The sequence below is a fragment of the Eucalyptus grandis genome, chromosome 8 (assembly GCF_016545825.1).
Source record: "Eucalyptus grandis isolate ANBG69807.140 chromosome 8, ASM1654582v1, whole genome shotgun sequence".
NCBI lineage: Eukaryota > Viridiplantae > Streptophyta > Magnoliopsida > Myrtales > Myrtaceae > Eucalyptus > Eucalyptus grandis.
The window spans coordinates 45,912,068-45,938,044 of record NC_052619.1 but is presented as its reverse complement, the minus strand read 5'-3'; the positions used below and the strand labels follow the sequence as shown (position 1 = coordinate 45,938,044).

The 25,977-nt window shown below is 43.1% G+C and overlaps 2 protein-coding genes, 1 long non-coding RNA gene and 1 pseudogene across 7 annotated transcripts; all 4 read right to left on the bottom strand.

The window, feature by feature from the left end:
* Positions 1 to 2,294: 2,294 nt before the first annotated feature.
* Positions 2,295 to 4,506, bottom strand: LOC120287728. Of its 2 annotated transcripts, XR_005545990.1 has the most exons (4): positions 4,420 to 4,506; positions 2,920 to 3,234; positions 2,757 to 2,827; positions 2,295 to 2,633 (listed from the first exon to the last, which is right to left on the bottom strand). It is a non-coding gene; the product is annotated as an uncharacterized LOC120287728 (long non-coding RNA). The 2 variants fall into 2 exon arrangements; XR_005545989.1 differs by having other exon boundaries at positions 2,295 to 2,827.
* A 351-nt stretch (positions 4,507 to 4,857) lies between these two features.
* Positions 4,858 to 6,356, bottom strand: LOC120287727 (annotated as a pseudogene).
* Positions 6,357 to 12,102: 5,746 nt separating this feature from the next.
* Positions 12,103 to 13,596, bottom strand: LOC120287726 (adenosylhomocysteinase-like). 3 transcript variants are annotated; one of them, XM_039301031.1, is made up of 3 exons: positions 13,285 to 13,596; positions 12,886 to 13,149; positions 12,103 to 12,792 (listed from the first exon to the last, which is right to left on the bottom strand). In XM_039301031.1, the coding sequence occupies exons 1-3, from the start codon at positions 13,594 to 13,596 to the stop codon at positions 12,103 to 12,105; spliced, it is 1,266 nt and encodes a 421-aa protein (XP_039156965.1). The 3 variants fall into 3 exon arrangements, with proteins under 3 accessions (XP_039156965.1, XP_039156966.1, XP_039156964.1); XM_039301032.1 differs by having other exon boundaries at positions 12,886 to 13,230; positions 13,357 to 13,584; XM_039301030.1 differs by having other exon boundaries at positions 12,886 to 13,596.
* Positions 13,597 to 23,250: 9,654 nt separating this feature from the next.
* Positions 23,251 to 24,770, bottom strand: LOC120286474 (adenosylhomocysteinase 1-like). Of its 2 annotated transcripts, XM_039298696.1 has the most exons (3): positions 24,459 to 24,770; positions 24,057 to 24,323; positions 23,251 to 23,952 (listed from the first exon to the last, which is right to left on the bottom strand). In XM_039298696.1, the coding sequence occupies exons 1-3, from the start codon at positions 24,768 to 24,770 to the stop codon at positions 23,251 to 23,253; spliced, it is 1,281 nt and encodes a 426-aa protein (XP_039154630.1). The 2 variants fall into 2 exon arrangements, with proteins under 2 accessions (XP_039154630.1, XP_039154629.1); XM_039298695.1 differs by having other exon boundaries at positions 24,057 to 24,770.
* Positions 24,771 to 25,977: the final 1,207 nt, after the last annotated feature.

The window sequence follows — 25,977 nt, the reverse complement described above, 5'->3', positions numbered from 1 at the left end:
AATGTCAGATTATAAGGAAAATATTTGCAAAATAATAAACAAGACATCATGATTCTAACAAATTTGATTTGCCTTGCATCAGAATGTGATGGCCTTCTCGTAAATGATAATGCATTTGGTAATATAAGCACATTATAAGATTGATTAAACCTTAGTGATCTCTAAATGAAACAATGATTGTTGTTTTGTTTTTGAAGGTGAACCATGGCAATCTAGTGAGGTTGGAGGGCTTTTGCATCGACCCGGAGGAGGCAAACTGCTACCTTGTCTACAAGTTCATCCCGAGCGGATCGCTCCACTTATGGCTCCACAAGGCCGGCCATGGGGAGGCTGGATTGGAAGACCCGGCTGCACATCACGGTCGATGTGGCCAAAGGCCTCAGTACATCCACGAGCACACCCGCCCGCAGGTCGTCCACAAGGACATCAAGGGTATTCCAGGACTTCATCATATGGTGGGAATTTGGGTCGTGAAGATTTGCAGTTGTGAATGAGGAACGCTTCAATGGGCATTATCCATGTCAGGAGCTTCCATGCACTTACAGTTCCAAGAATATTCATTTCAGATTGAAAGCAAATTCCACTACAACGGCTCTCGTGTTCATTCTTTATTGAGGATTCTTCTGAGCACGCCACTTCAACTCTTGGTATGGAGAGCAAAGATTCGGTTCTGCTTGCTTTCTGAGTTGCCGAGACAGGAATTGCAAATGTCTCATACTTCTTCCAAGACCTCCTGCACGGTCGTTTGTTCCACAACTCTAGAGCACAATCAGGTAATGCCATCTTGTGCAGCTTCTATCCATCTCTGAATAATTCGCCAGTTGGTCTTCTCCCAAGCAAAAGTATTCCTTAGCTATACACGTCTCTGAGACTACATAACTTGGCTCCCAAGCCTGCCATTCCGATTTAACATAAATGCTATCGCCCCTCTGTGTCAAAATACCACTAGAAGCAAATTCATGATGAGTCGTACCTGGAGCTGCATATCCTGTGGTACACTTGACAGCGAGCAAGATAAATTGATTCGCATGACCTTTACAGAACCTTGACACCAGCCTCGCCAAACCAGAATCACTCGCATGAGTAGTCATTTCATTATCAAGAAGAACATTGCTTGGCTCCCAGTCACAGCGGATTATCATTCAAACAGTGGAAAAACTGTTCACCCCCACGTTGGAAAGTAATTTAGATAAATGTAGAGACGTTCTCACTCTAAGCATATCAACATTGGGTGTACTGGCTGCGAACATGAACACTAGATAGCTCTCGACAGAATTTTCACGTATCGGATGGGTAAATTTACAGAGAGGAACAAGAAGAGAGTAAGGGGGTGCATGACAACCCAAAATTTTGTTTTGAAATAGTTTTTCATTCCAGACCACTGTTTGGAAGAGAAACCGTTTGATAAACCTATTCGCTTTTTCTATTTACGGAATAGATTTCTATTCCATAAATAGGTTTGGAAGAGAAATCGAAGCTCAAAATTTTATACTTGATTTCTCGGAAGAGAAATCGAAATAATTTCTCTCACTAAACCCTAATTTCGGTGAGTCCTCCCTCATCTCCTCTACGTCTTTGCCTCCTCCTCTTCCTCCGCCTCTCCTCATTTTATTAAAAATAAAAATAAATAAAAATAAATATATTCATTTTATTCATTTAAAAATAAAAATAAATTTATTAAAATAAATAAATTATTTTTATTTATCATTTTATTTTTAGTTTATCAAAAATAAATTTATTAAATTTATTAAAAATAATTTATTTATGATAAATAAAAATAATTTATTTTTATTTAAAATAAATTTATTATTATTTGCCTTGAGTGTTTTGCCAAATCAATTTTTTTTATTTTTTTATTCATTTTAAAATAAATTTATTCATAAAATAAAATAAAATAAAATAAAACTTATTTTTATATTTTTATTTTATTTTTTATGATTTATTTTATTTTATTTTATTCATTATTTTTTTTGTTACTAAATCATTTTTATTTTTATTTTTTATATTAAAGGTCGTCGGTCGTCGCCACCGCCGTCCGAAAGGAAGAAATTTTGTGTCGTTATCAAACGAATTTCTATTTTTAGAGTAGAAATTTTGTGTCGTTATCAAACGGTTATTTTTGCTTAGAAACTCTTCTAGAAATAGAAATAGAAAAATCTATTTCTGTTCCAGAAACAATTTCTGGAACATGATGGTTGTCATGCGCGCCCTAATCAACCACGCACAGAAATAAGTAGTATAATTTAGACATTTCTGGTGAAGGCCACTGACATATTAAAGTAAGCAATGTTACAAGACCTATAAGTAGGAAATGAAGAAGACAACAATACATAAAATGCGAAGTACTCTGTCCATGCGAGATTACACTACAAAAATTACCGTGCATGAGAGAACTTGCTATTAGGTTCCATCTCTCCATGCAACTACCAACTATCTATAACAGAAGCAAGGAATGAGTCTTCAAGAAGATAGTTGTCTGATATTCTGGTCTGGTCCCTGGTCAATTTAGAAAGGTTAAAAAAAAACAAAAAAGAAGAATAAAGAAAGAAACTCTGGACATGCACCAAGGACTACTAACAGAAACAGAGCACACCCAGAAACACCATTGGCTTTCTTGCTCAACTAAGGTCACCCTGCAAGTAGGGAATGAAGGAGACGGCGTTACTGAGCCCCTGATACAGCGTTATTAAGCCCCTGATACAAAATATGGAGAAAGCAAATTCACAATAAATATAAGAAATTGGTTTGACCAGTACCAATCTCCAACTTTGTCAATCGTCAAAAGAATCCAATATCAGGTTCAATTCCATGTTTGTAGTTAACAACTCTGCATTAAATTCACAATGAAAATTAGAACTAAAGTATCCATTTTTAAATAGAATGGTGCAAATATTCTATAAAAATATTTTTTCACCTAACTCAAAACTATTGATTTCTTCAAAGTCCTCCTCAATCAAAAGTGAAAGTGGTGCAGATCATAGCCAATCTTGAGGACATATAAAAGCTTTCATCCACCATACTTGGGGTTAAGAAGCTATGAAACAAGTTAAGGACACAACCTCCTAAGCTAAATGCGGCCTCTAATGCTATAGTCAAGATAGGCACAACCTCTAATGCTCTTGTCTGCACAAGGAATCCTTCTAAAGTGATCCCACACAATGGATCTTCTCCTTCTATTTGTGGCACTAAGATCCCTCATCGCAGGCATCTTGCAAAATCTGCGACACTTGAAACCTGCCAATTATTATTACAATCAGATAAAATGTCCCAGACCAATTTTCCTCTACAATACAATAATAAAAGCACAGTGCGTTATGGAAGCTGTAGTCTTCTACAGCCTCTTGACAAATAACTGGAAAAGCCCGCCTAAATGGCAGGATTCTTTGGCATGGAGTCCTGCCTATGAATGTCATATATAACTAGAAAAGCACTATGTAGTGCTGCAACTTTCAGGATAAAAAAACCACTGTAACGAGTGAAATTATGAACTTATGACAAGCACATCTGTACATGCTGAACTATTAACTCTGCATAACTTCTCGAAAACAAGGCCTCTCTCCTATGACTCTGCAGAACTTCTTGAAAACACCAGATACAATTGACATCACAAAGGGTTCTGTTCTCCAAATTACTGCCCTACATGATATAGTAGTATTGCGCTACCTATTAGAGGGCACAGAAGGTCAAAACTGCTCTACAATCTACATGCACGAGCAAATAAACACTTAAACGTACACGCATGAACAATCCAACCTCGAAATAAAATAACACCAGCTAGCTCACATCGAAACAATTAAAGAACTAGTAAACACCAAGTACAGACACGTTTCCCTGGGCAAGAACTCAAGCATCTGCACGACACAATTCCACCCTATGTGTACCGCCGAACTGTTGTGCAAAAATCCAAACAACGCAATTCATCAACACCTTAGAAATGACTCAAACGAGCTCTGAAGGAGAACAACGAGTGCATACACTGACGGAATACTTTTCTCGACTCTAGCTTCCCGTAAGATGCAGATAACCTAACACAGCTAACGGAGTCATTAATCCCCCTGAAAAGTTCTTAAAACTCTCAGTCCTTCCGTGCTCAACATAAGTTCCTAAATCAAAGAAGGTAAGGAGATCATATTCATCTCCCTCCTCACATAACGCAGGAACTCATCTCTGAGTATCGCCATGCCACCAAGAGATCATGATTTCATGCACCTTTTCCCTCTGCCAATTGAATATTTGCACAGAACACAACTGATGAACACAGCGAGCATTTCGACGTTTACACAAATCCTCCGACATACCAAATTTAAGGCTCGACAGGCAGAACCCAATTCCACAGAGCCTTGAAGACGCTCTGAACTTATCTCCCGAGAGACGAAAACGCGAGAAAAAAATAGAGGAAGAGTGAATCCCAGGTCGAACCTTGAAGACACTTTGACCCGAGAGAGACCGAGATGGCGTAGCGTCTTTCGATGCGTTTCGGAACCGACTCGTCCGCAATGTCCGATTTTTCTCTTATTATCCGAACCGGAAGGAGAACTGGTCCGAATGTCGGTCGGCTTTTGTTTCGGGCGGGTTTCTTCTTCTTCTTTTTTTCTTTTTATATAAATAGTGGTCGCCTTTCAGCTTTGAGACATCGAGGCCGAGGGGAGTTTATTTTACTTTCTATTTTTATTTATAGCTGAAAACCTTAAGTAATAAAATTAGACGAGGCCTTACATTCTCTTATACATAAATACATACATACATATTTATTTATTCTACTGGACTTCCAAACTTCATCCACGGCCCACTGCTCTCGGAATGTAAACCCAACCATACATAGCTAAATATCAAGAATCCTAAAACGGCGACGCTGATCTAGTCGGAATGCTCCATGCTAAGCTTGGTGAGCTTAGCGCCAAGCTTGCCGAGGTGAAGAATGGCCACCTTCTCGTCCAGGTGCTTGGGCATGGCGTAGACCTTCTTCTCATACTTGCCCGTGTCCCTTTCCATCCACAGCTCCAGCTGCGCCATCACCTGGTTCGTGAAGGTGCAGGAGGACATCACCGAGCTAGGGTGGCCCAAGTGCACGAGGCGTCCCTCCGCCAAGACAATGACGCCCGACTTGGTGTCGGGGAAGACCCACCTGTCCGTCTGGGGATTGAAGGTGATGCGCTTCATGCCCGGGAAGCTCGAGTCCGGGCATGTCAATCGCCTTATCGAAGGGACCACTGTTGCAGACAATGGCGTTGTTCTTCATCTTCCTCATGTGGTCGACCGTGATGCCCTTGCTGCCGCCCGCGGTGACGATAAAGATGTCGGCCTCAGAGACAACATCCTCGAGGGTTAGGACCAGGATACCTTCCATGAGAGCCTGGAGAGCGCGGATGGGATTGATTTCGGTCACAATGACACAAGCACCGGCCTTCTTCAGGGCAGCAGCGCAGTCCTTGCCGACGTCTCCATATCCACAGACCACAGCAACTTTCCCGGCAATCTCAATGTCGGTGGCCATCAGTAGACCGTCAGGCCCAGAGGGGAGGCAACCGCACAAATTTTGAAACTGTTCCATGCAAGAGCACTGCGTTCCAAGAAGGGATTAAATGGAGCTACTCGTGACTCTATCTTTATCATAAAACTGGAATGACTAGATTCTTTATTAGTACCTTGGTCTCGGTGACAGAGTCGTTGACATTAATAACGGGGAATAAGAGAGTCCCATTGGCCTGCATCCGGTACAGCCTCTCGACAGCAGTGGCGGTCGCCACGGAGACTCCGACGAGTCTCTCCTTCATCTTGCGGTACCTCTTCAGATCGGTCTCCAACCCATCCCTGATTATGGTCAGCACGATCTGCAACTCCGTATTATCAGTGGACGCCGGGTCGGGGAGATTCCCACCGTTCTCGTAGGCCTCCTCCGCCTTGATGCCCTCATGGATGAGGAGGATGGCATCGCCCCCATCGTTGACGATGAGGTCGGGGCCACCGCCGGGGCCCCAGTCGAGGGCCCGCTCGATGCACCACCAGTACTCCCGGGGCGTCTCGCCCTTCAGGGCAAAGACGGCAGCGGAGTCGCGGGCGATGACAGCCGCCGCGTGGTCCTGGGTGGAGAAGGTGTTGCACGAGCACCAGCGGGCCTCGGCGCCGAGGGCGGTGAGGGTCTCGATGAGGACGGCAGTCTGGATGGTCATGTGGACGGAGCCGGTGATCCTTGCGCCCTTGAGCGGCTGCGAGGGGCCAAACACCGAGCGGCAGGACATGAGGGCGGGCATTTGGACCTCCGCGAGCTGGATCTCGAGGCGGCCGAAGTCCGCTTGCGACATGTCCTTGACCTTGTACTCGCGGCCGCTGGCGGTTCTCTCCGCTGGCAACGCCATTCCTTTTTCCTTCTTCGGGTGTTTGGACTGAGATCCGAAACACAAACCCTGTGGGGGGAGAGAGAGAGAGAGAGAGATGGTCGGAGGGATGGAGCGAAGGAAGGAGATGGTGTTGAGGAATTTAAGTACTTGAGCCGGCTGCCTCTCAGTACATACACGTCTACATCATCAACGTTTTGAGCCGGTTAGTACATACACGTCCCCGTCATCGAGGTTTTGAGCCGGTTAGTACATACACATCCCCATCATCGAGGTTTTGAGCTAGTTGATATCAATGCTTGCGACGGACGAGCCGTGGATCATGAAGATATCACCAGTAGCAAGTCATCTTAAAGATACCGTAGCAAGTCACGTAAAGATGTTAGGAAAATCACTGTTCATTATCACTGTTCATACAATGCACATCCCCATTATCGAGGTTTTGAGCTGGTTAGTACATACACGTCGCCGTCATCAAGGTTGCCTCTCAGTACATCCACATCCACATTAGCAAGGTTCCTCTTGAAGTGAAAGCTGTTGTTGGAAAAGGAATTGGAAATCAGAATTTGATTTAATGAATTATTTGCTTCCCACAAAGTCTGAAAATGAGAGTACTAGCGTGCAAAGTGATCACCCACCCCGACGCGATATTGTAACTTCGAACCCACTTAGTCAATGATTTTCAATCATAAGATTAGAAAACTTCCCACACTTACATATTAGCTCACACACTCACATCTTTTCAATGTAAGACAAAATATTTCTTAATTTATTTTACAAAAAAACTATCAACAATTGCTCAATACTTTATGAAGAGAGAAATGGATGGCCATGATTTGGTGTTGGAAGTTGGTAGCTCCGGTGAAAAAGGGAGAAGAGAGTTGCATAGAAGCCGGCTGCTGGATCTGGAGCACGCTGAAACCGTGGGCTGTGTGGAACAGATCAAGCCTTAGCTTTGATAGATGGGCTGGTTTTGTAGGCCCGGCCAGCATGAAAGCCTTTCTTCCTCCGCGTGCTTGTGTGTGTGTGCGCGCGCATGGCTGAAGACCCAATCATTTTAAATAAAATGCAATTATTAGGTGAAAGTTTGAGAGTAGAATATCCATTTTGAATTTTCCTTTATGTAAGCTTGCAAGTTAAATGTGAATTAAATATTTAGTACTAATAGCTTCCGATGTCGTGTCAGTAGTTTTGCAAATCGGTCAAGCAGCAATAGTCATGGGCTCGTCCCGAGACATCACCCGATTGACGAACCAAAAGTTTCACCAAAGCAAGGCCCAGCTTATAGGGAGCTCTAGGCCCATGAATGAATGTGCAGATGACAAACCTCTCTCTCTCTCTCTCTCTCTCTCATGTTTCGTAAGGGCTAAAAAGAAATGAAAAGAGAATCATATTGCCGTGAATTATGAAAATCGTATTTTTAGTTTCTTGATGCATATTATGTTGGCTTCACTTCTATCTTTACTTAGATCTCTGTATATTAAAGGAAAATAACACAAATAGTTCCTGAATGTTGGCCTGATGATGCATTCTCTAAATTTTTAATTTGTTCAATGCAATTCCTACACTGTAATCAAATGTATGATGTGGTCATTGAACTTCCAATTTACCCAATGAAATCCATGAACTTTTAGTTAATATTTAGGTTCATCATTAAATTTTGGCTCAATATGCAATGTGGCATCTGAATTTTTAATTTGTTAGTCCCTACACTGTAATCAAATGTATAATATGGTTATTGAACTTTTAATGATTTCTGAACTTTTATTATATGTTCAAGTTTGTCCCTAAATTTTGGCCCAACCTATAGTGTGGTTTTCAAATTTTTAATTTGTTCAATATGGTCCTTAAACTATAATCAAATGTATAATGCGGTTCTTAAACTTTTAATTTGTTCAATATGATCCCCGAACTACTGATATATATTCAAGAGTATAAATATGTTCAACATTAATTTAAGTTTAAGAATAATGTTAAACATTTTCATATAGTCTAAGGATTAAATTGAATATGTACCAGAAGTCCAAAAATCATATTGAACAAATTAAAGTTTAAGGACCATATTGCACTACATTACACATTAAATTAAAGTTTAAAGACCATTTATATCATTATCCATTTATTAAACTTGAAGTGTGCCATCTTTTTTTTTTTCCATGTGCTTTGAATGAAAACCAAAGCTTGAGCAAGGTTGGTGACACCCTTGCCATGTCTGGTTGTGGTCGCACCACCCAAATCTAGTGAGGGCGCTGTAGCCCTCGCCTACATCCAATGAGGGTTGCAGGCTCTCACCTAGGGTCGGTGACCTTCCCCAGCCATCGTCAAGCCGTAGACCAACGAAGGGGAATAAGAAAGAAAATTATTAAAAAAAAATTTTAAAAATTATAAATTATCAACGTTAGCTAATTGTGGTATATAAAACAACCGTGATCTATGTCAACGATATTCTGCCAAAATTAGCTGAAAGAACTATACTAGCAAATCATCAAAAGGTTTAGGATTAAATTGGTCAAATTAAAATGTTTAGAATTGAATTGGCATCCGTATAATGGTTTATGACTTTTTTGGTAATTTTCCTTTGAAATGTGATCCCCATTTTTCACTCATGATAAATCAATTACACAGACTTAAACGAATTATTATTATTGTAGAAATGCATATTTCATAACTAAATCGTAAAGAAAATGTCGAAGTACAAGAATTAAAATGAATTTCAATCTTAATTAAATGACCGAAAGTAAGCTTTTCTGTTGCATCTTTGTCTTCGATGAATCCTCTATTGCCATTTAATAAATTTTGATAGTGGGGGTCTTTCCGATTACCTTACATTTGGATAAAATTGATTGTCAGTTCTTGAGCTTTTCTAATTATTTGGGCAAATTTTTATTTTTAGCTGTCTGAATTGAACATGGCTCGATGAGTAATGATCGAAAAAGTACCAAAAAGTTATAAACCTATTATATTAATATAAATTCAGTCATAAACTTTCGGGTGAACTAATTTAATTTTTTGACAAAAAAGAAAAAAAAATGGATTTAGCCATAAACCTTTTTTATTTGTGCTAATATAGTGTCCAGTCAATTTGGTTAGAAATTACTAACGTGAACGTTGGCCATCGTACATCTACATAGCACGACCAGTACCAATGTAGACTTTTTTTAATTATTAAATATTCTTTTTTTTTTTTATTTTTTATTAATTCCCTTTGCCAATTGCCAACCTTTGTGATGGCCGGTGGAGGTCGTTAGCTACCGTCAAGGGGAGGCCTTGTCGGCCTTTGACAATTTTCTCTGTCTCCACTTCATTTTTTTTTCTCGGAAAGTTTCCTCCCGAACCTTAATTGGATTATGCATTGCCCACAATCAGTTATTGATTTTTTTTCGTGTTCGCGTCTTGCTTAGGGTTTTTGAATTGATGGAGTCGATTGGGAATGTCGATCAGGAGCTTTAATTCAGGGAGCCAGTAGGACCGATCTCGAAGTTAGGGCTTGCATTTGAAGGTGCGAATTAAATGGAGGTCGATTCCTCAATGGAGGCCCCTCGCCGTCTAGCCTCACCCATCCCTCGCCAGATTTGGCGAAAGGCAGCCTCGCCCAAATGGCGAGGGCATCCCAATCCCACGTATTTTGTGTTTTAGCCACGAATTTTGCGTTTTAACTCTTCCTTATGCATGTTGTGATTGGCTGATTGCTTGGGTACGAACTACTCCGTTTTTTTTTTTTTTTATTAACCACCCATCGTTGCAGCGTGGATGGTAGGGCTCTTGGACTCCACGCAGGAGGTCGGCTTTCTCCCCGCGAAGCGGAGGAGCGTTGCGTGATGTCTTGCTAGGGATGCGTGGGTGGTGGTTTCTTGCGTGCCTCCTCAGGGTTTACTCATTGCTATCGGCCGTGCGGTGGGTTCTGGGTCACCAGAAAAAAAAAAAAAAAAAAAAAAAAAAAAAAAAAAAAAAAAAACTACTCCGTTTTTCCACTTAGTATATATCCTGGTCTTGTTGTCGGGATGCACGTTTGATTATGAATTTATGATGATTATATTATACTTTTGTTTTACCGTCTAGATTCTATAGCTGTTCGATATTAATTAGTTAAAATCAGTCGTGTGAGGAACATATGAGCTAGAAGACAAATTGTGGAAGACGCTTATGTTATCTAGTAGTATTAATGAGCCGAATGGTGCGCATCACCCCCACAAAACTCCGATTATTTCATGAAAACTGAAATCTATTGAAATTTTTTAATATATATATATATATATATATTCTAATTATAGTTTAAAAATAATATGAAAGTGATTTTCTTATGTTTGTCAGCGGAAATGATGAAACACTTGTTTCAAGAAAAAGCCTTCTCGCTGAGGACTAGGGCTTGGGTGTCGGGGTCTCGGGCCCATACCTAGAGACTCAAGCTTGGCAACTGGGGATTGGGGCACATTTGCTGAAGTCCTGAGATATCAGGCCTGGCTGCCTAGGTTCAACTCAATATCTCCCAACTCTGATACCATGTAAGATTTTGCGAAATCACAGCCATAGATGTAGGCATGGTTATTATTTTAATATTTCAACAGTGCATAAGGACATCAAGAGCAGCAACAGCCTGCTGGACTCAAACATGCAGACCGAGATCGCAACTTCGGCCTCGCCAAGTTGGGCCGCAATGCTGTCACCGTGCACTTGTGGGCATGAGGATGGATGTGTTGTTATTTGGGGGTTGTCCTGCTCGAGGTGGCCTTGGGAGAGAGGCGATGGACGAGGCGATCGAGAAGGCCGAGAGGCTGATAGATGGATGGACAAGGGCCTGGTTGCGGACTCTCTAAATCCTTCCGTACTCAACATTCAAATTGGAAAACAAGCAAAAGAGCAATTAAAAGCGGGTGCCATAAACCACCCGAAATTTGCCAGTCGAAAACAAATAAGTTCCCAAAACAAAGTTCCTCAAAACAAAAAAGCTAAGGAGATCATACTCATCTCCCTCTCCACGCATGATGCAGAAACTCATCTGAGTATTGCCATGCCACCAAGAGAAGGGATCTCTTGTCACCACGCCTCTGTTCATGCTTTCATGCACCTTTTCCCTCCGCCAATTGAACATTGCACGGAACACAACTGATGAACGCTTGGAGCATTTCGATGTTTACATAAATGCTCCAACATGGCAAAGTGAAGGCTCGACAGGCAAAATCCAATTGATGGAGCCTTGAAGACACTCTGAACTCATCTCCGAGCGGTGAAATCGCTAGAAAAGAGAGGAATCGTGAATCAGAGATGGAACCTTAAAGACACTTCAACTCGATCGAGAGAGAGAGAGAGAGAGAGAGAGAAAGAGAGATTCGAATTCGATGGAGTAAGAGGAAGAGGGAGACCGAGCCGAACTTATGTCTTATTATCCGAACCGGAAGGAGACCTGATCCGAAGATAGGGTCGGATTTGTTCGGGCGGGGTTCGGGTTTTCTTGGGTTAAATAATCGTCCACTAATAACAGTTGTCGCTTCTGACCCCAAAAGAAACAAAAAAGACTAACAACAGTCAACTCTTTTCAGCTCTGAGAATCATTGCGGCCGAGGGGAATTTCTTTATATACTTTCATTGTTTTTAAAATTTTATTTATAGCTGAGAAACCTTCCGTTATAAGATTAGGACCAAGTCATACACTTATTCTATTTTACATTATACATATATATAAATAACTTTCGCCCACGGGTTGCCTGCCGTAGACCCTCTATAGTACTTTGCCCCTCTAGGAAAAATATCCCTAAAAGGCGACGCTGGTCTAGTCGGCGTGCTCCTTGCTGAGCTTGGTGAGCTTAGCGCCGAGCTTGCCGAGGTGAAGACTGGCCACCTTCTCGTCCAGATGCTTGGGCAAGGCGTAGACCTTCTTCTCATACTTGCCAGTGTCCCTTTCCATCCACAGCTCTAGCTGCGCCATCACCTGGTTCGCGAAGGAGCAGGAGGACATCACCGAGCTAGGGTGGCCCAAGTTTACGAGGCGTCCCTCTGCCAGCACAATGACGCCCGACTCAGTGTTGGGGAAGACCCACCTGTCCGTCTGGGGATTGGTGGTGACGCGCTTCATGCCCGGGAAGGTCTCGAGGCCGGGCATGTCAATCGCCTTATCGAAGGGACCGATGTTGCAGATGATGGCATTGTTCTTCATCTTCCTCATGTGGTCGATCATGATGATGCCCTTGCTGCTGCCAGCGGCGACGGCAAAGATGTCGCCCTCGGAGACAACATCCTCTAGGGTTAGGACCGGGATACCTTCATGGACAGCTTGGAGAGCGCGGATGGGATCGGCCTCGGTGATAGTGACACGAGCACCAGCCTTCTTGAGGGCAGCAGCACGGTCCTTGCCGACGTCTCCATATCCACAGACCACAGCAACTTTTCCAGTGATCTCTAGGTCGGTGGCCGTCATTAGACCGTCAGGCCCAGTGGGGCGGCAACCGCACAAATTTTGAAACTGTCTCATGCAAGAGCACTGTTCCAAGAAGGGAATAAATGGAGCTACTCATCACTCTACTCAAATTATATAACTGCAGTGGTTAGATTCTACCTTGCTTTTGGTGATGGACTCATTGACATTGATAGCAGGGAATAAGAGAGTCCCATTGGCCTGCATCCGGGACAATCTCTCAACAGCAGTGGCGGTTGCCTCGGAGACTCCGACGAGTCTCTCCTTCATCTTGCGATACCTCTTCGGGTCGGTCTCCAACCCATCCCTGATTATGGTCAGCACGATCTGCAACTCCAGGTTGTCGGTGGATGCCGGGTCGGGGAGATTCCCGGTGCTCTCGTAGGCCTCCTCTGCCTTGACACCCTCGCAGATGAAGAGGGTAGCGTCGCCTCCGTCGTTAACGATGAGGTCGGGGCCGCCGCTGGGTCCCCAGTCGAGGGCCTGCTCGATGCACCACCAATACTCCTGAGGCGTCTCACCCTTCCAGGCGAAGACAGCAGCAGAGTCGCGGGCGATGGCGGCTGCCGCATGGTCCTGGGTGGAGAAGCTGTTGCACGAGCACCAGCGGACCTCGGCACCGAGGGCAGTGAGGGTCTCGATGAGGACGGCAGTCTGGATGGTCATGTGGACAGAGCCACTGATTCTCGCGCCCTCGAGGGGCCGCGAGGGGCCGAACTCAGAGCGGCAGGCCATGAGGCTGGGCATTTCGACCTCCGCGAGCTCGATCTCGAGGCGGCCAAAGTCAGCCTGCCAAATTTCCTTGACCTTGTACTCGTGGCCGCTGGGGGTTCTCTCCATTTGAAATGCCATTCTTTTTTCCTTCGTCAGTTGTTTTGGACGGAGATATGAAACTCACTATGTGGAGGGAGGGAGGGAGGGAGGGAGGGAGAGAGAGAGAGAGAGCGACAAAGGAAGGAGATGGGGTTGAGAGAAATAAATACTTGAGCCTGGGACCGGGACGCGTTCCTTGATCTGTTTGTTAATGTGTTCCTCGAACATCGATGTGACTTGTGTTCTCCTTGCTTGATGAACTCATGAGTCTTGGGTATGTGCCTTCTTATTTCTTGACGTGATTGGTGTTCTTATTGCTTGATGTGATTTGTGATCTCCTTGGTGAACTTGTGAGTCTTCGGTATGTGCATTTTTCTTTCTTGATGTGATTGGCGTTCTTCTCTCTTGATGTGACTTGTGTTCTCATGAGTCTTGGGTATGTGCGTTCTTCTTTCTTGATGTGATTGGTGTTCTCCTTGCTTGATATGATATGTGATCTCCTTGCTTGATGAACTCATGAGTCTTGGGTACTGCGTTCTTCTTTCTTGATGTGATCAATGTTCTCCTTGCTTGATTGGTGTTCTTCTTGCTTGATGAACTCATGAGTCTTGGGTATGTGCGTTCTTCTTTCTTGATGTGATTGGTGTTTTTGTTGCTTGATGTGATTTGTGATCTCCTTACTTGGTGAACTCGTGAGACTTCGGTATGTGCGTTTTTTCTTTCTTGATGTGATTGGCGTTCTTCTCTCTTGATGTGACTTGTGTTCTCCTTGCTTAATGAACTCATGAGTCTTGGGTATGTGCGTTCTTCTTTCTTGATGTGATTGTTGCTCCTTGCTTGATATGATATGTGATCTCCTTGCTTGATGAACTCATGAGTCTTGGGTATGTGCGTTTTTCTTTCTTGATGTGATTGGTGTTCTCCTTGCTTGATTGGTGTTCTTCTTGCTTGATGAACTCATGAGTCTTGGGTATGTGCGTTCTTCTTTCTTGATGTGATTGGTGTTCTCCTTGCTTGATTGGTTTTCTCCTTGCTTGATGAACTCAGGAGCCTTGGGTATGTGCGTTCTCCTTGCTTGATGTGATTTGTGTTCTACTTGCTTGGTGAACTCATGAGTCTTGGGTATGTGCGTTCTTCTTTCTTGATGTGATTGTGTTCTTCTTTTTTGATGTGATTTGTGTTCTCTTTTCTTGATGAACTCATGCCTTGGGTATGTGCGTTTTTATTTCTTGATGTGATTTGTGTTCTCTTTTCTTGATGAACTCATGTCTTGGGTATGTGCGTTTTTCTTTCTTGATGTGATTGGTGTTCTTCTTTCTCGATGAACTCATCAGTCTTGGGCATGCGTTCTTAATAAGCTTTTGATAGATGAGCTGGATTGTAGGCCCGGCCAGCATGAAAGTAATTTGAAAGCCTTTCTTCCTCTGCATGCTTGTGTGTGTGCCTGGCCGAAGAAACAATCATCCTAATAAAATTCAATTATTAGGTGAAAGTTTGAGAATAAAATATCCATTTTGAATTTTTTTCATGTAATTTTGCAAGTTAAATGTGAATCAATAACTTAACACTAATAGCTTCGGAGGTTTGTGTTAGTTGTTCTCCAAACTGGTCAAGCAGCAATAGTCATGGGCTTGTCCCGAGACATTTCCAGACCGACAGGCTAGGAGTTTCACCAGAGCAAGGCCCAGTTTCGAGGGACATCTTGGCCCATGAATGAATGCGCGGTATGAGAAGCCTCTCCCTATCTCGCCGGGATTGGATGCCATCGTACTTCACTAATTATAAAATGTCAATACATAAGAATTGGCCTCTCTCTCTCTCTCTCTCTCTCTTTGCGCAATGGGATAATCACGGCACACACGACGAATACGGCAAGCAAAGGGCCGGCAGTCGGGATTGGAGAGGAAGGCGAAGGCCGTCTCTCTCTAGAACCATATTCGAAGTATCGAGCGAAGTCTTTGCAAGGAAAAGAGAACTGAATTGTTGTGAATTACAAAAATCGTGCTTTTGGTCTCCGTTTTTTAATCTTGAAGTGTGCCATCTTTGTTCTATCTATTTTAATGAAACGTCATTTTGATCACTGTAATATGAAATGCGAAAATAATTACTAAAAAGTCATAAAACTATTATATAGTTGTCAATTCAATCATAAACATTTGAATTTGACTAATTTAATCCTAAATCTTTTGATGATTTGCCAATTTAGTTCTTTCAGCCGATTTTGACTGGAAATCGCTATGTAGACAATAATTGTCTTATATGATATGACCAATATTGATACATACAATTTTTGAAAATATTTACAAAAAAAAAAAATATTTTCTTTTCTTTTTTCCCTATTTTTTTTCTTTTCTTTAACCAGGGTCGCTGGCCAAAGCTTGGGCAAAGGTCACAACGCCCTCATCGACCACAATGGGGCACACGGACCCTCCCCCAAATTTAAGCTAGGCTAGGGTGTCGTGACGCTCGTACCTAGGCGAGGGTGGCCCTCACTAGATCGGGGCATGATGCTGGAGTTGAGTTGAGTTTTTAGGGATTGGTGTGACGTTTGGACTTGAGTTGTCAACAAAGCAATCAATGAGCACAATTTGCAATTGACAGTAACCAATGCAAATCGGTATTATGTGACCAATGATGTTATCAATGAAGAGTGGTTAACTAAGATAGTTATCAATATAAGATGATAAGTGGTTAGTTGTACATAAGTAGAGGAATGAAGACTGCAAAGGAATATTTGAATAAGAGCTAACTCGAAAGATATCTCAAAGAGCATAACTACTTGTAGATAAGAATGTGTAGTTGAAGACAATCAGTATGAAGCCTAAAACAATTGGGTTGTGTTTGGTGGTTAGAATAAATTCAAGATAAGATAATAATTATCATATCTTGCGTTTGGTGCATGCTCAACGTAGGATAAAATTGGATATAAAACGGATATAAGCCGAATAAAATTATTCCATAGGAGAGATGGGATAAATGTGGATAAAATTTATAATATTCATAATAAGAAATTTTTTTCTCAAATAACAAACTTCTTATATAAACAAATTTAAAATTATATTTCAATATAAATAATATTTAAATTCTAATATAAGAAATGCAAAATAACAATTTATTTTTAATTTAATCTTATTTTTATTTATATATTTGAATTTAATTATATCCCATAATATAAATTCAATAAATGAATATATATTTATTACATATTTTAGGTGTTATAGTATTTTAGGTATATTAGTATAGTTTTCTGTTTAATAAATTTTATTATAGAATGATGGAAGGGGAAGAAAGAAATAAAAAATAAATTAATTTTAAAAAGAGAGGAAAATAAAATAAGAAAGCAAATAAAAATGAAGTTGCTCATAGGAGATTTTTACTATTTCCGTTTGTAATATTTGCAATTCATTTATATTGATTATATTGATATGACGTTTATATCAAACAATATATATGATATGATGTTATTATATCCGACTTCATTACTGAAATCACCAAATAGTGGATAAGATATAGCAAAATCCTTTAAATTTTATATCATATCATATTCAGTCATATTTTGGTTAAAAATCAAAACAACAATGTAGCCTTAGAGTTTGCAAATAAAAAGATAACCCGACGGTTATATTTTGTGGAAGATTATGTAAGGCCGAGTGAATCAATTGTAAAGGATCTGTAATAATAATAAAAATAAAAAACAATTGTGCAATTTCTCAAATTGAATTTATTTATCAATACGTCATCCTTCATTCTTTAGGTTTATCTTTAGTTTTATGTTAGTTATCCTAGTTACAAAATTACTTTGAATCACCATAGAACCCGATTTATCTAAAAGACCAAAGATCCAATATTTGGTGAAACATATTTCATTGACAATCCAATTTCGGCGAATCGAAGTACAAGAATTATAATGAATTTCAATCTTGAGTAAACGACTGAAGGTAAGCTTTTCTGTCACATCTTCGTCTTCGATATAATTTGATAATTTGCAATATTGGGTGTCTTTCTCATTTTCCTTACGGGGAGAAAATCAAATGTCAGTTCTTGAGCTTTTCTAATTATTTGTGCAAATTTTCATTTTAAGCTATCTGAATTGAACATAACTTGATCAGTTTGCCTACTTATTTAAGTAAATCCATGTTTACCCAAAAAAAAAAAAATTCTTATATAAAAAAGCATGGGTTTCCACTAGCATTCCAATTATGCCCCACATATTTTGTGTTTGAGCCATAAATTTTGCTTTTTAAATCTTGCTTCTGCATGTCGTGATTGGCTGATTGCTTGGGTGAGGAATATATAAACTAGAAGACAAATTGCGGAAGGCCCTTATGTTATCTATTAATGAGCCAAATGGTGCGCATCTCCCTCACAAAACTCCGGTTATTTTATGAAAAATGATTTTTATTGAAATTTTAAAAAAATTATTTTCTCATTGTATTTTACAAATAATCGAAAGTCATTTTCTCATGTTTGTTAGAGGAAATGATGGAGCACATGTTTCAGGAAAAATTCTTGAGAACGACTCCCGGTCCTAAAGTTCGAGCGCTAGAAACGTGGGCAGAGATAGGTTCATTCATGGGGGTCTCGGGCCCGGTTGCTCCTTGGTGCCCAAGCCTGCGTCCCCTAAGGCGGGCATAGAACCCCGGCAATCAATCTTGGATACCCAATTCCTATGGGAACCCGATGGCCAAGCCCGTGACCGTCATGCTTGTTGATATTTAAATATTCTAATACTTCCCTTTATGCATAGACTGGAATTTGGTCTAAGTTTAAAACATGAAAATATGTAATTAGGAAGGCAAATATGGACCTGGAAAGATTTAAATTTGAGACTTTCTATAATAGCATGTAAGATTTGAGGGATCATTGTCAACGAATCTAAAAATTTAAGCCATTAGATAAATGCACGGTTAATATTAAAATATTCTAACAATTCACAATAATATTAATAGCAGCAACATCCTGCTAGACTTAACATGCGGGCCAAGATCGCCAACTTCGGCCTCGCAAATTGGGCTGCAACGCTGTTACCATGCACTCATGGGCACCCAGGGCTCCATAGCCTCAGAGTATGTCCTATGGGGTCGTGTCCATGAGGATGGATGCGTTCTTGTTCAGGCTGGAGGAGGGGAGAGTGATGTAGGCTAGCGTGGTCGAGGCCTTTGGCAGAAGTAGCAACGAGGAGATCGGAAAGGCCGAGAGGGTGAGGGGATGGATGGACAAGGGCCTGGTAGCGGACTTCTTGTGCTCGGTGGAGACTGGAGAGCATTGCGATCTCGTGCTTGAATTGGGACCCGTCGAAGATGCCAAGCATGGTGGACATAGTTTATGCCTTGTGCAGGAGCAATGGCATCTTTGATGTCTCGGAAAATGGATTATCAGCCGATGCTCAGGTTTTGGCAACAGAGAGAGAGAGAGAGAGAGAGAGAGAGAGAGAGAGAGGTCATGGCTGAATGTACTTCGCTTATACAAGTAAGCAGTGTTACTAGACCTACAAGTAGGAAATGAAGAAGACAACAATTACTAAATGCCTGATACATAAAATGTGAAGTTCTCTGTGCATGTGAGATTACAAAGATATCCGTGCATGAGAGAACTCACTATTAGGTTCCATCTCTCCATGCAACTACCGACAATATGTAATAGAAGCAAGGAATGGGTCCCAAAGAAGAGATGTATTTCTAACATTCTGGTCTAGTCCCTAGTCAATTTAGAGAGGTTACAAAAGAAAACTCTGAACATGCATCAAGGACTACTAACAGAAACAGAGCACACCCAGAAACACCATTGGTTTTCTTGCTCAACTAAGGTCAACGTGCAAGCAGGAAATGAAAAAGACAACAATCACTAAACACCTAAATACAAAATATGAAGAAGTCAATTCGCAATAAAAAAGAAGAAGTTGGTATTAAAAAGTACCAATCTCCAACTTCGTCAATCATCAAGAGAAAAAAATATCACGTTCGGCTCCATGGTCATAATTGATAACTTTGCATTAAATTCACAATCAAAATGACAAATTAAGTATCCATCATAATATGGAATGTGTAAATATTCTATAAAAGTATTTTTTCACCCAACTCAAAATTTTCGAGCTCTTCTGAGTCCTCCTCAACCGAAAGTGAAACCGGTGCAGATCATAGCCAATCTTGAGCACATATGAAAGCCTTCACCCACCATACCTGAGGTCAAGGAGCTATGAAACACGTCGAGCACACAACCTGCTATGCTAAATACGGCCTCTGATGCTATGGTCGAGACAGGCACAGCCTCTAATGCTCTTGTCTGCATAAGGAATTCTTTTAAAATGATCCCACACGACAGATCTTCTCCTTCTATTTGTGGCACTAAGATCCCTCACTACAGGCATCTTGCAATCCTTAAATCCGTGGCACTTGAAACTTGCAAATTATTATTACAATCAGATTAAATGCGCCAGACCAATGTTCCTCTACAATCCAATAACAAAAGGACAATGTAATATGGAAGCTGTAGTCTTCTACAGCCTCTTGACAAATAACCAGAAATGCTCGCCTAGGTGGCAGGGTTCTTCGGCATTTAGTCCTGCCAATGAATGTCATAAATAACTAGAAAAGCACTATGTAATCCTGCAACTTTCAGGATAACAAAACCACAATAACAAGTGAGATTATAAGCTTATGAGAAGCACAACTATACATGCTGAACTATAACTCTGCACAACTTCTTGAAAACAAGACCTCTCTCCAATGACTCAGCAGAACATCTTGAAAACACTGCATACAATTGACCTGTTTTCCAAATTGCTGGCCTACAAGATATAGTAGTATTCAGCTAAGAGGTACAGAGGCTTGAAACCGCTCTACATGCCCGAGTAAATAAACACATAAATGTACATGCATGAAGAATCCAACCTCAAAATAAATAAATAAATAAATCCAGTTAGCACACCTTGAAACAATTCAAGAACTAGTGAACGCCAAGTACAAACCCATTTCCCTGGGCAGGAAAAGGGGAAATTTTATACACATCAAATCAGCTCGAGCATCTACATGACACGATTCCTCCCTATGGATGTACCCCGAACTTGTGCAAAAATTCAAACCATGCAATTCATCAACGTCTTAGAAATGGATCAAACGAGCTCCGAAGGAGAACAACAAACGCATGATGCCTGATTTGAAAGTTCATACACTAGAGGAAGTACTTTTCTCGACTCTACTTTCTCTGGAAAACGCAGATAACCTAACACAGCTAAAGGAGTCACCAATCACCCTCAAAATTTCTTAAAACTCTCAATCCTTCCGAAACCACCCGAAATTTGCCAGTCAAGAAACAAATAAGAAAGTTCCCAAAACAAAGAAGGTAAGAAGATCATATTCATCTCTCTTCTCACATAACGCAGGAACTCATCTCTGTGTATCGCCAAGCCACCAAGAGAAGGGTTCTCTGTCACCACGCCTCTGTTCATGATTTCGTGCACCTTTTCCTCTGCCAATTGAATATTGGCACAGAATACAACTGGTGAACACTACGAGCATTTCGATGTTGACACAATCGTACGACTTAGGCACATGAAGGAGAGTACCGTCCATCCAACAAAGCAAATTAACGCTCGACAGGCAAAACCCAATGCGATGGAGTCTTGAAGAAAAGCTCTAAACTTATCTCCGAGCGGCGAAATCGCGAGAAAAGAGAGGAAGAGTGAATCGGAGATCGAACCTTGAACATTTCAACGAAGGGGAGAGAGAGAGAGGGGGGGAGGGAGAGTGGTGCAGATCAAAAGTGAGAGTGGTGCAGATCAAAAGTGAAAGTTAAGGACACAACCTCCTAGGCTAAATGCGGCCTCTAATGCTATAGTCAAGATAGGCACAACCTCTAATGCTCTTGTCTGCACAAGGAATCCTTTTAAAGTGATCCCACACGATGGATCTTCTCCTTCTATTTGTGGCACTAAGATCCCTCATCGCAGTCATCTTGCAATCCTTCAATCTGCGACACTTGAAAGCCGCCAATTATTATTACAATCAGATAAAATGTCCCAGACCAATTTTCCTCTACAATACAATAATAAAAGCACAGTGCGTTATGGAAGCTGTAGTCTTCTACAGCCTCTTGACAAATAACTAGAAAAGCTCGCCTAAATGGCAGGATTCTTTGGCATGGAGTCCTGCCTATGAATGTCATATATAACTAGAAAAGCACTATGTAGTCCTGCAACTTTCAGGATTAAAAAACCACTATAACGAGTGAAATTATGAACTTATGACAAGCACATCTGTACATGCTGAATATAAACTCTGCATAACTTCTCAAAAACAAGGCCTCTCTCCTATGACTCTGCAGAACTTCTTGAAAACACCAGATACAATTGACATCACAAAGGGTCCTGTTCTCCAAATTGCTGCCCTACATGATATAGTAGTATCGCGCTACTTATTAGAGGGCACAGAGGCTCAAAACTGCTCTACATGCGCGAGCAAATAAACACATAAACATGCACGCATGAAGAATCCAACCTTGAAATAAAATAACACCAGTTAGCTCACATCGAAACAATTAAAGAACAAGTAAACACCAAGTACAGACACGTCTCCCTGGACAAGAACTCAAGCATCTGCACGACACAATTCCACCCTATGTGTACCGCCGAACTTGTCGTGCAAAAATCCAAACAACGCAATTCATCAACACCTTAGAAATGACTCAAACGAGCTCAGAAGGAGAACAAGGAGCGCATGATGCCGGATTCAAAAGTTCATATGCTAAGACGGAATACTTTTCTCGACTCCAGCTTCCCTGTAAGATGCAGATAACCTAACACAGCTAAAGGAGTCATTAAGCACCCTCAAAAGTTCTTAAAACTCTCAATCCTTCCATGCTCAACATTCAATTTGAAAGCAATATAGCAATTAGAAGCGGCTGCCGAAAACCACCCGAAATTTGCCAGTCAACAAACAAGTAATCATGTTCATCTCTCTCCTCACATAACGGAGGAACTCATCTCTGACTATCGCCATGCCACCAAGAGAAGGGTTCTCTCTTGACACAATCCTACAACTTAGGCACACGAAGGACAGCACCGTCCATCCGACAAAGCAAATTTAACGCTCGACAGGCAAAACCCCTTGCGATGGAGTCTTGAAGACAAGCTCTGAACTTATCTGCGAGCGGCAAAATCCCTAGAAAAGAGAGGAAGAGTGAATCGGAGATCGAACCTTGAAGACACTTTTAACTCGAGAGAGAGAGAGAGAGAGAGAGTAATTCGTATTCGAGGGGGCACGAGGTTGAGAAAGACCGCGCCGAACTTATCTCTTCTTATCCGAACCGGAAGGTGACCTGATCCGAAACATCGGGTCGGGTTTTGTTCGGGCGGAGTTCCTTTTTAGGCTTTAATAATCGTCGACTAATGACCGTGGTCGCTTCTGACCCCACCCCCTCCAATTAAAATAAAAGAGGACTAACAACAGTCATCGCTTTTCAGCTCCGAATTATTGAGACCGAAGGGAATTTCTTTAGTTTACTTTCAGTTCTTTTTAAATTTTTTTATAGCTGAGAAACCTTCCATTATAAGATTAGGACCAAGTCATACACGCATCCTCCATCTATATATATAATATTCTACAGGCAATTCCAAACTTTCACCTACGGTCAGCCCTAGACCGTCCATAATACTTTCCTCCTCTTGGAAAAATATCCCGAAACGGCGACGCTGATCTAGTCGGCGTGCTCCTTGCTGAGCTTGGTGAGCTTAGCGCCGAGCTTGCCGAGGTGAAGACTGGCCACCTTCTCGTCCATATGCCTGGGCAAGGCGTAGACCTTCTTCTCATACTTGTTGGTGTCCCTTTCCATCCACAACTCGAGCTGGGCCATCGCCTGGTTCGTGAAGGAGCAGGAGGACGTTGCGAGGCTAGGGTGGCCAGTGGCGCTACCCAAGTTCACGAGGCGTCCCTCTGCCAAGACAATGACGCCCGACTCAGTGTCGGGGAAGACCCACCTGTCCGTCTGGGGATTGAAGGTGATGCGCTCCACGCCCGGGAAGGTCTCAAGGCCGGGCATGTCGATCGCATTATTGAAGGGACCGATGTTGCAGACGATGGCGTTGTTCTTCATCTTCCTCATGTGGTCGACCGTGATGATGCCCTTGCTGCCGCCGGCGGTGACGGCAAAGATGTCGGCCTCGGAGACAACATCCTCCAGGGTTAGGACCAGTATACCTTCCATGAGAGCTTGGAGAGCCCGGATGGGATCGATTTCGGTCACAATGACACGAGCACCGGCCTTCTTGAGGGCAGCAGCGCCGTCCTTGCCGACGTCTCCGTATCCACAGACCACAGCAACTTTCCCGGCGATCTCGACGTCAGCGGCCATCAGTAGACCGTCAGGCCCAGAGGGGCGGCAACCGCACAAGTTTTGAAACTGTTTCATGCAAGAGCACTGTGTTCCAGGAAGGGATTAAATGGAGCTGCTCGTGACTTTACTCTCAATCATAAAACTGGAATGACTAGATTCTTTATTAGTACCTTGGTCTCGGTGTCAGAGTCGTTGACATTAATAACGGGGAATAAGAGAGTCCCATTGGCCTGCATGGGCCCGTACAACCTCTCGACAGCAGTGGCGGTCGCCTCGGAGACTCCGACGAGTCTCTCCTTCATCTTGTGGTACCTCTTCGGATCGGTCTCCAACCGGCCCCGGATTATGGTCAGCAGGATCTGCAACTCCAGGTTGTTGGTAGACGCCGGGTCGGGGAGATTCCCGGTGCTCTCATAGGCCTCCTCTGCCTTGATGCCCTCGAGGATGAGGAGGATGGCGTCGCCCCCGTCGCCGACGATGAGGTCGGGGCCACCGCCGGGGCCCCAGTCGAGGGCCTGCTCGATGCAGCACCAGTACTCCTGGGGGGTCTCGCCCTTCCAGGCAAAGACGGCAGCAGAGTCGCGGGCGATGGCGGCCGCGGCGTGGTCCTGGGTGGAGAAGGCGTTGCTTGAACACCAGCGGACCTCGGCGCCAAGGGCGGTGAGGGTCTCGATGAGGACTGCGGTCTGGGGGGTCATGTGGAGGTAGCCGGAGATCCTCGCGCCCTCGAGGGGCCGCGAGGGGCCGAACACGGAGCGGCAGGACATGAGGGCGGGCATTTGGACCTCCGCGAGCTCGATCTCAAGGCGGCCGAAGTCGGCCTGCGACATGTCCTTGACCTTGTACTCGCGGCGACTGGCGGCTCTCTCCCCAGACAACGCCATTTTTTTTTCTCTTCTTCGGGGTTTTCGACGGAGATCTGAAACAAAAATCTGCAGTGAGAGAGAGAGAGAGAGAGAGAGAGAGCGAGGAAGGAGACGATGGAAATGCAGTAGCATGGAGGGCGTTATAAAAAAAGATCGAGGGGACTGTGTCATCTGGCCCTACTCCGCCCGGGCGAGTGAAAAGTCCACCTTAAAGTGCCGTGCCCCCCTTCTCCGCACCCCCCACACGTAGTGTGGCTTTCATGGGCCATGTCTGGGGGACGGGCAAGACGGTCTCCGAGCCGTAGATGGGATGGGGGGGCTGATCTTGGCCGTCGGTGGGGGGACGGGCAAGACGGTCTCCGAGCCGTAGATGGGATGTGGGAGGGCAGATTGGCCGTCGGTTGGGGGACGGGCAAGACGGTCTCCGAGCCGTAGGATGGGATGTGGGAGGGCAGATTGGCCGTCGGTTGGGGGACGGGCAAGACGGTCTCCGAGCCGTAGGATGGGATGTGGGAGGGCAGATTGGCCGTCGGTTGGGGGACGGGCAAGACGGTCTCCGAGCCGTAGGATGGGATGGGGGGCAGATATTGGCCGTCGGTTGGGGAACGGGCAAGACGGTCTCCGAGCCGTAGATGGGATGGGGGGCAGATATTGGCCGTCGGTTGGGGGACGGGCAAGACGGTCTCCGAGCCGTAGGATGGGATCGGGGGTTGGGGGGTTGTCGGGTGGGGCCGTGCGAGTGAGTGCGTCCGGATGGGGTTTGTGTGTCGTGTTGGGAATTGGGCGAATTTGATTGGGGTGCGCCACTTGGGGAGACAGCTCCTCAAGATGCAACAATGTCTCTAAATGGGAGCATTGCAAATTTATTTATCGTGTTACCCACATGTAGATACTATAGATTCCGGCCCATTTAGCCCATGATTTTCAATTGTGAGGTTAAAATACATCCACACTTATATATTAGTCCACACACTTAAATCTTTTTGATCTAGGATAATGTACTTCTTAAAATATTTCACACAAACCATCAACAATTGCACTCTAATTCTCAATCAATAACAGCACCGTTCTACAGCATTGCTCAATACTTTAATAGAGAGATGGACGGTCAGGATTTGGTGTTGGAAGTTGGTAGGTATGGTGAAAAAGGAAGAAGACAGTCGGCATATAGAAGCCTAGATGCCTTCCACGTGTCCCCTTCCTAGTGGAGAGACACCCCGGCTCA

Bases quoted from the DNA above. Each gene is read 5' to 3' on its own strand.
- LOC120287726 (XM_039301030.1), bottom strand. From the start codon at position 13,596: ATGGCATTTCAAATGGAGAGAACCCCCAGCGGCCACGAGTACAAGGTC. The intron at 12,793-12,885 runs GTAGAATCTAAC...TGCATGAGACAG, and splicing joins AGTCCATCACCAAAAGCAAG to TTTCAAAATTTGTGCGGTTG.
- LOC120286474 (XM_039298695.1), bottom strand. From the start codon at position 24,770: ATGGCGTTGTCTGGGGAGAGAGCCGCCAGTCGCCGCGAGTACAAGGTC. The intron at 23,953-24,056 runs GTACTAATAAAG...TGCATGAAACAG, and splicing joins ACTCTGACACCGAGACCAAG to TTTCAAAACTTGTGCGGTTG.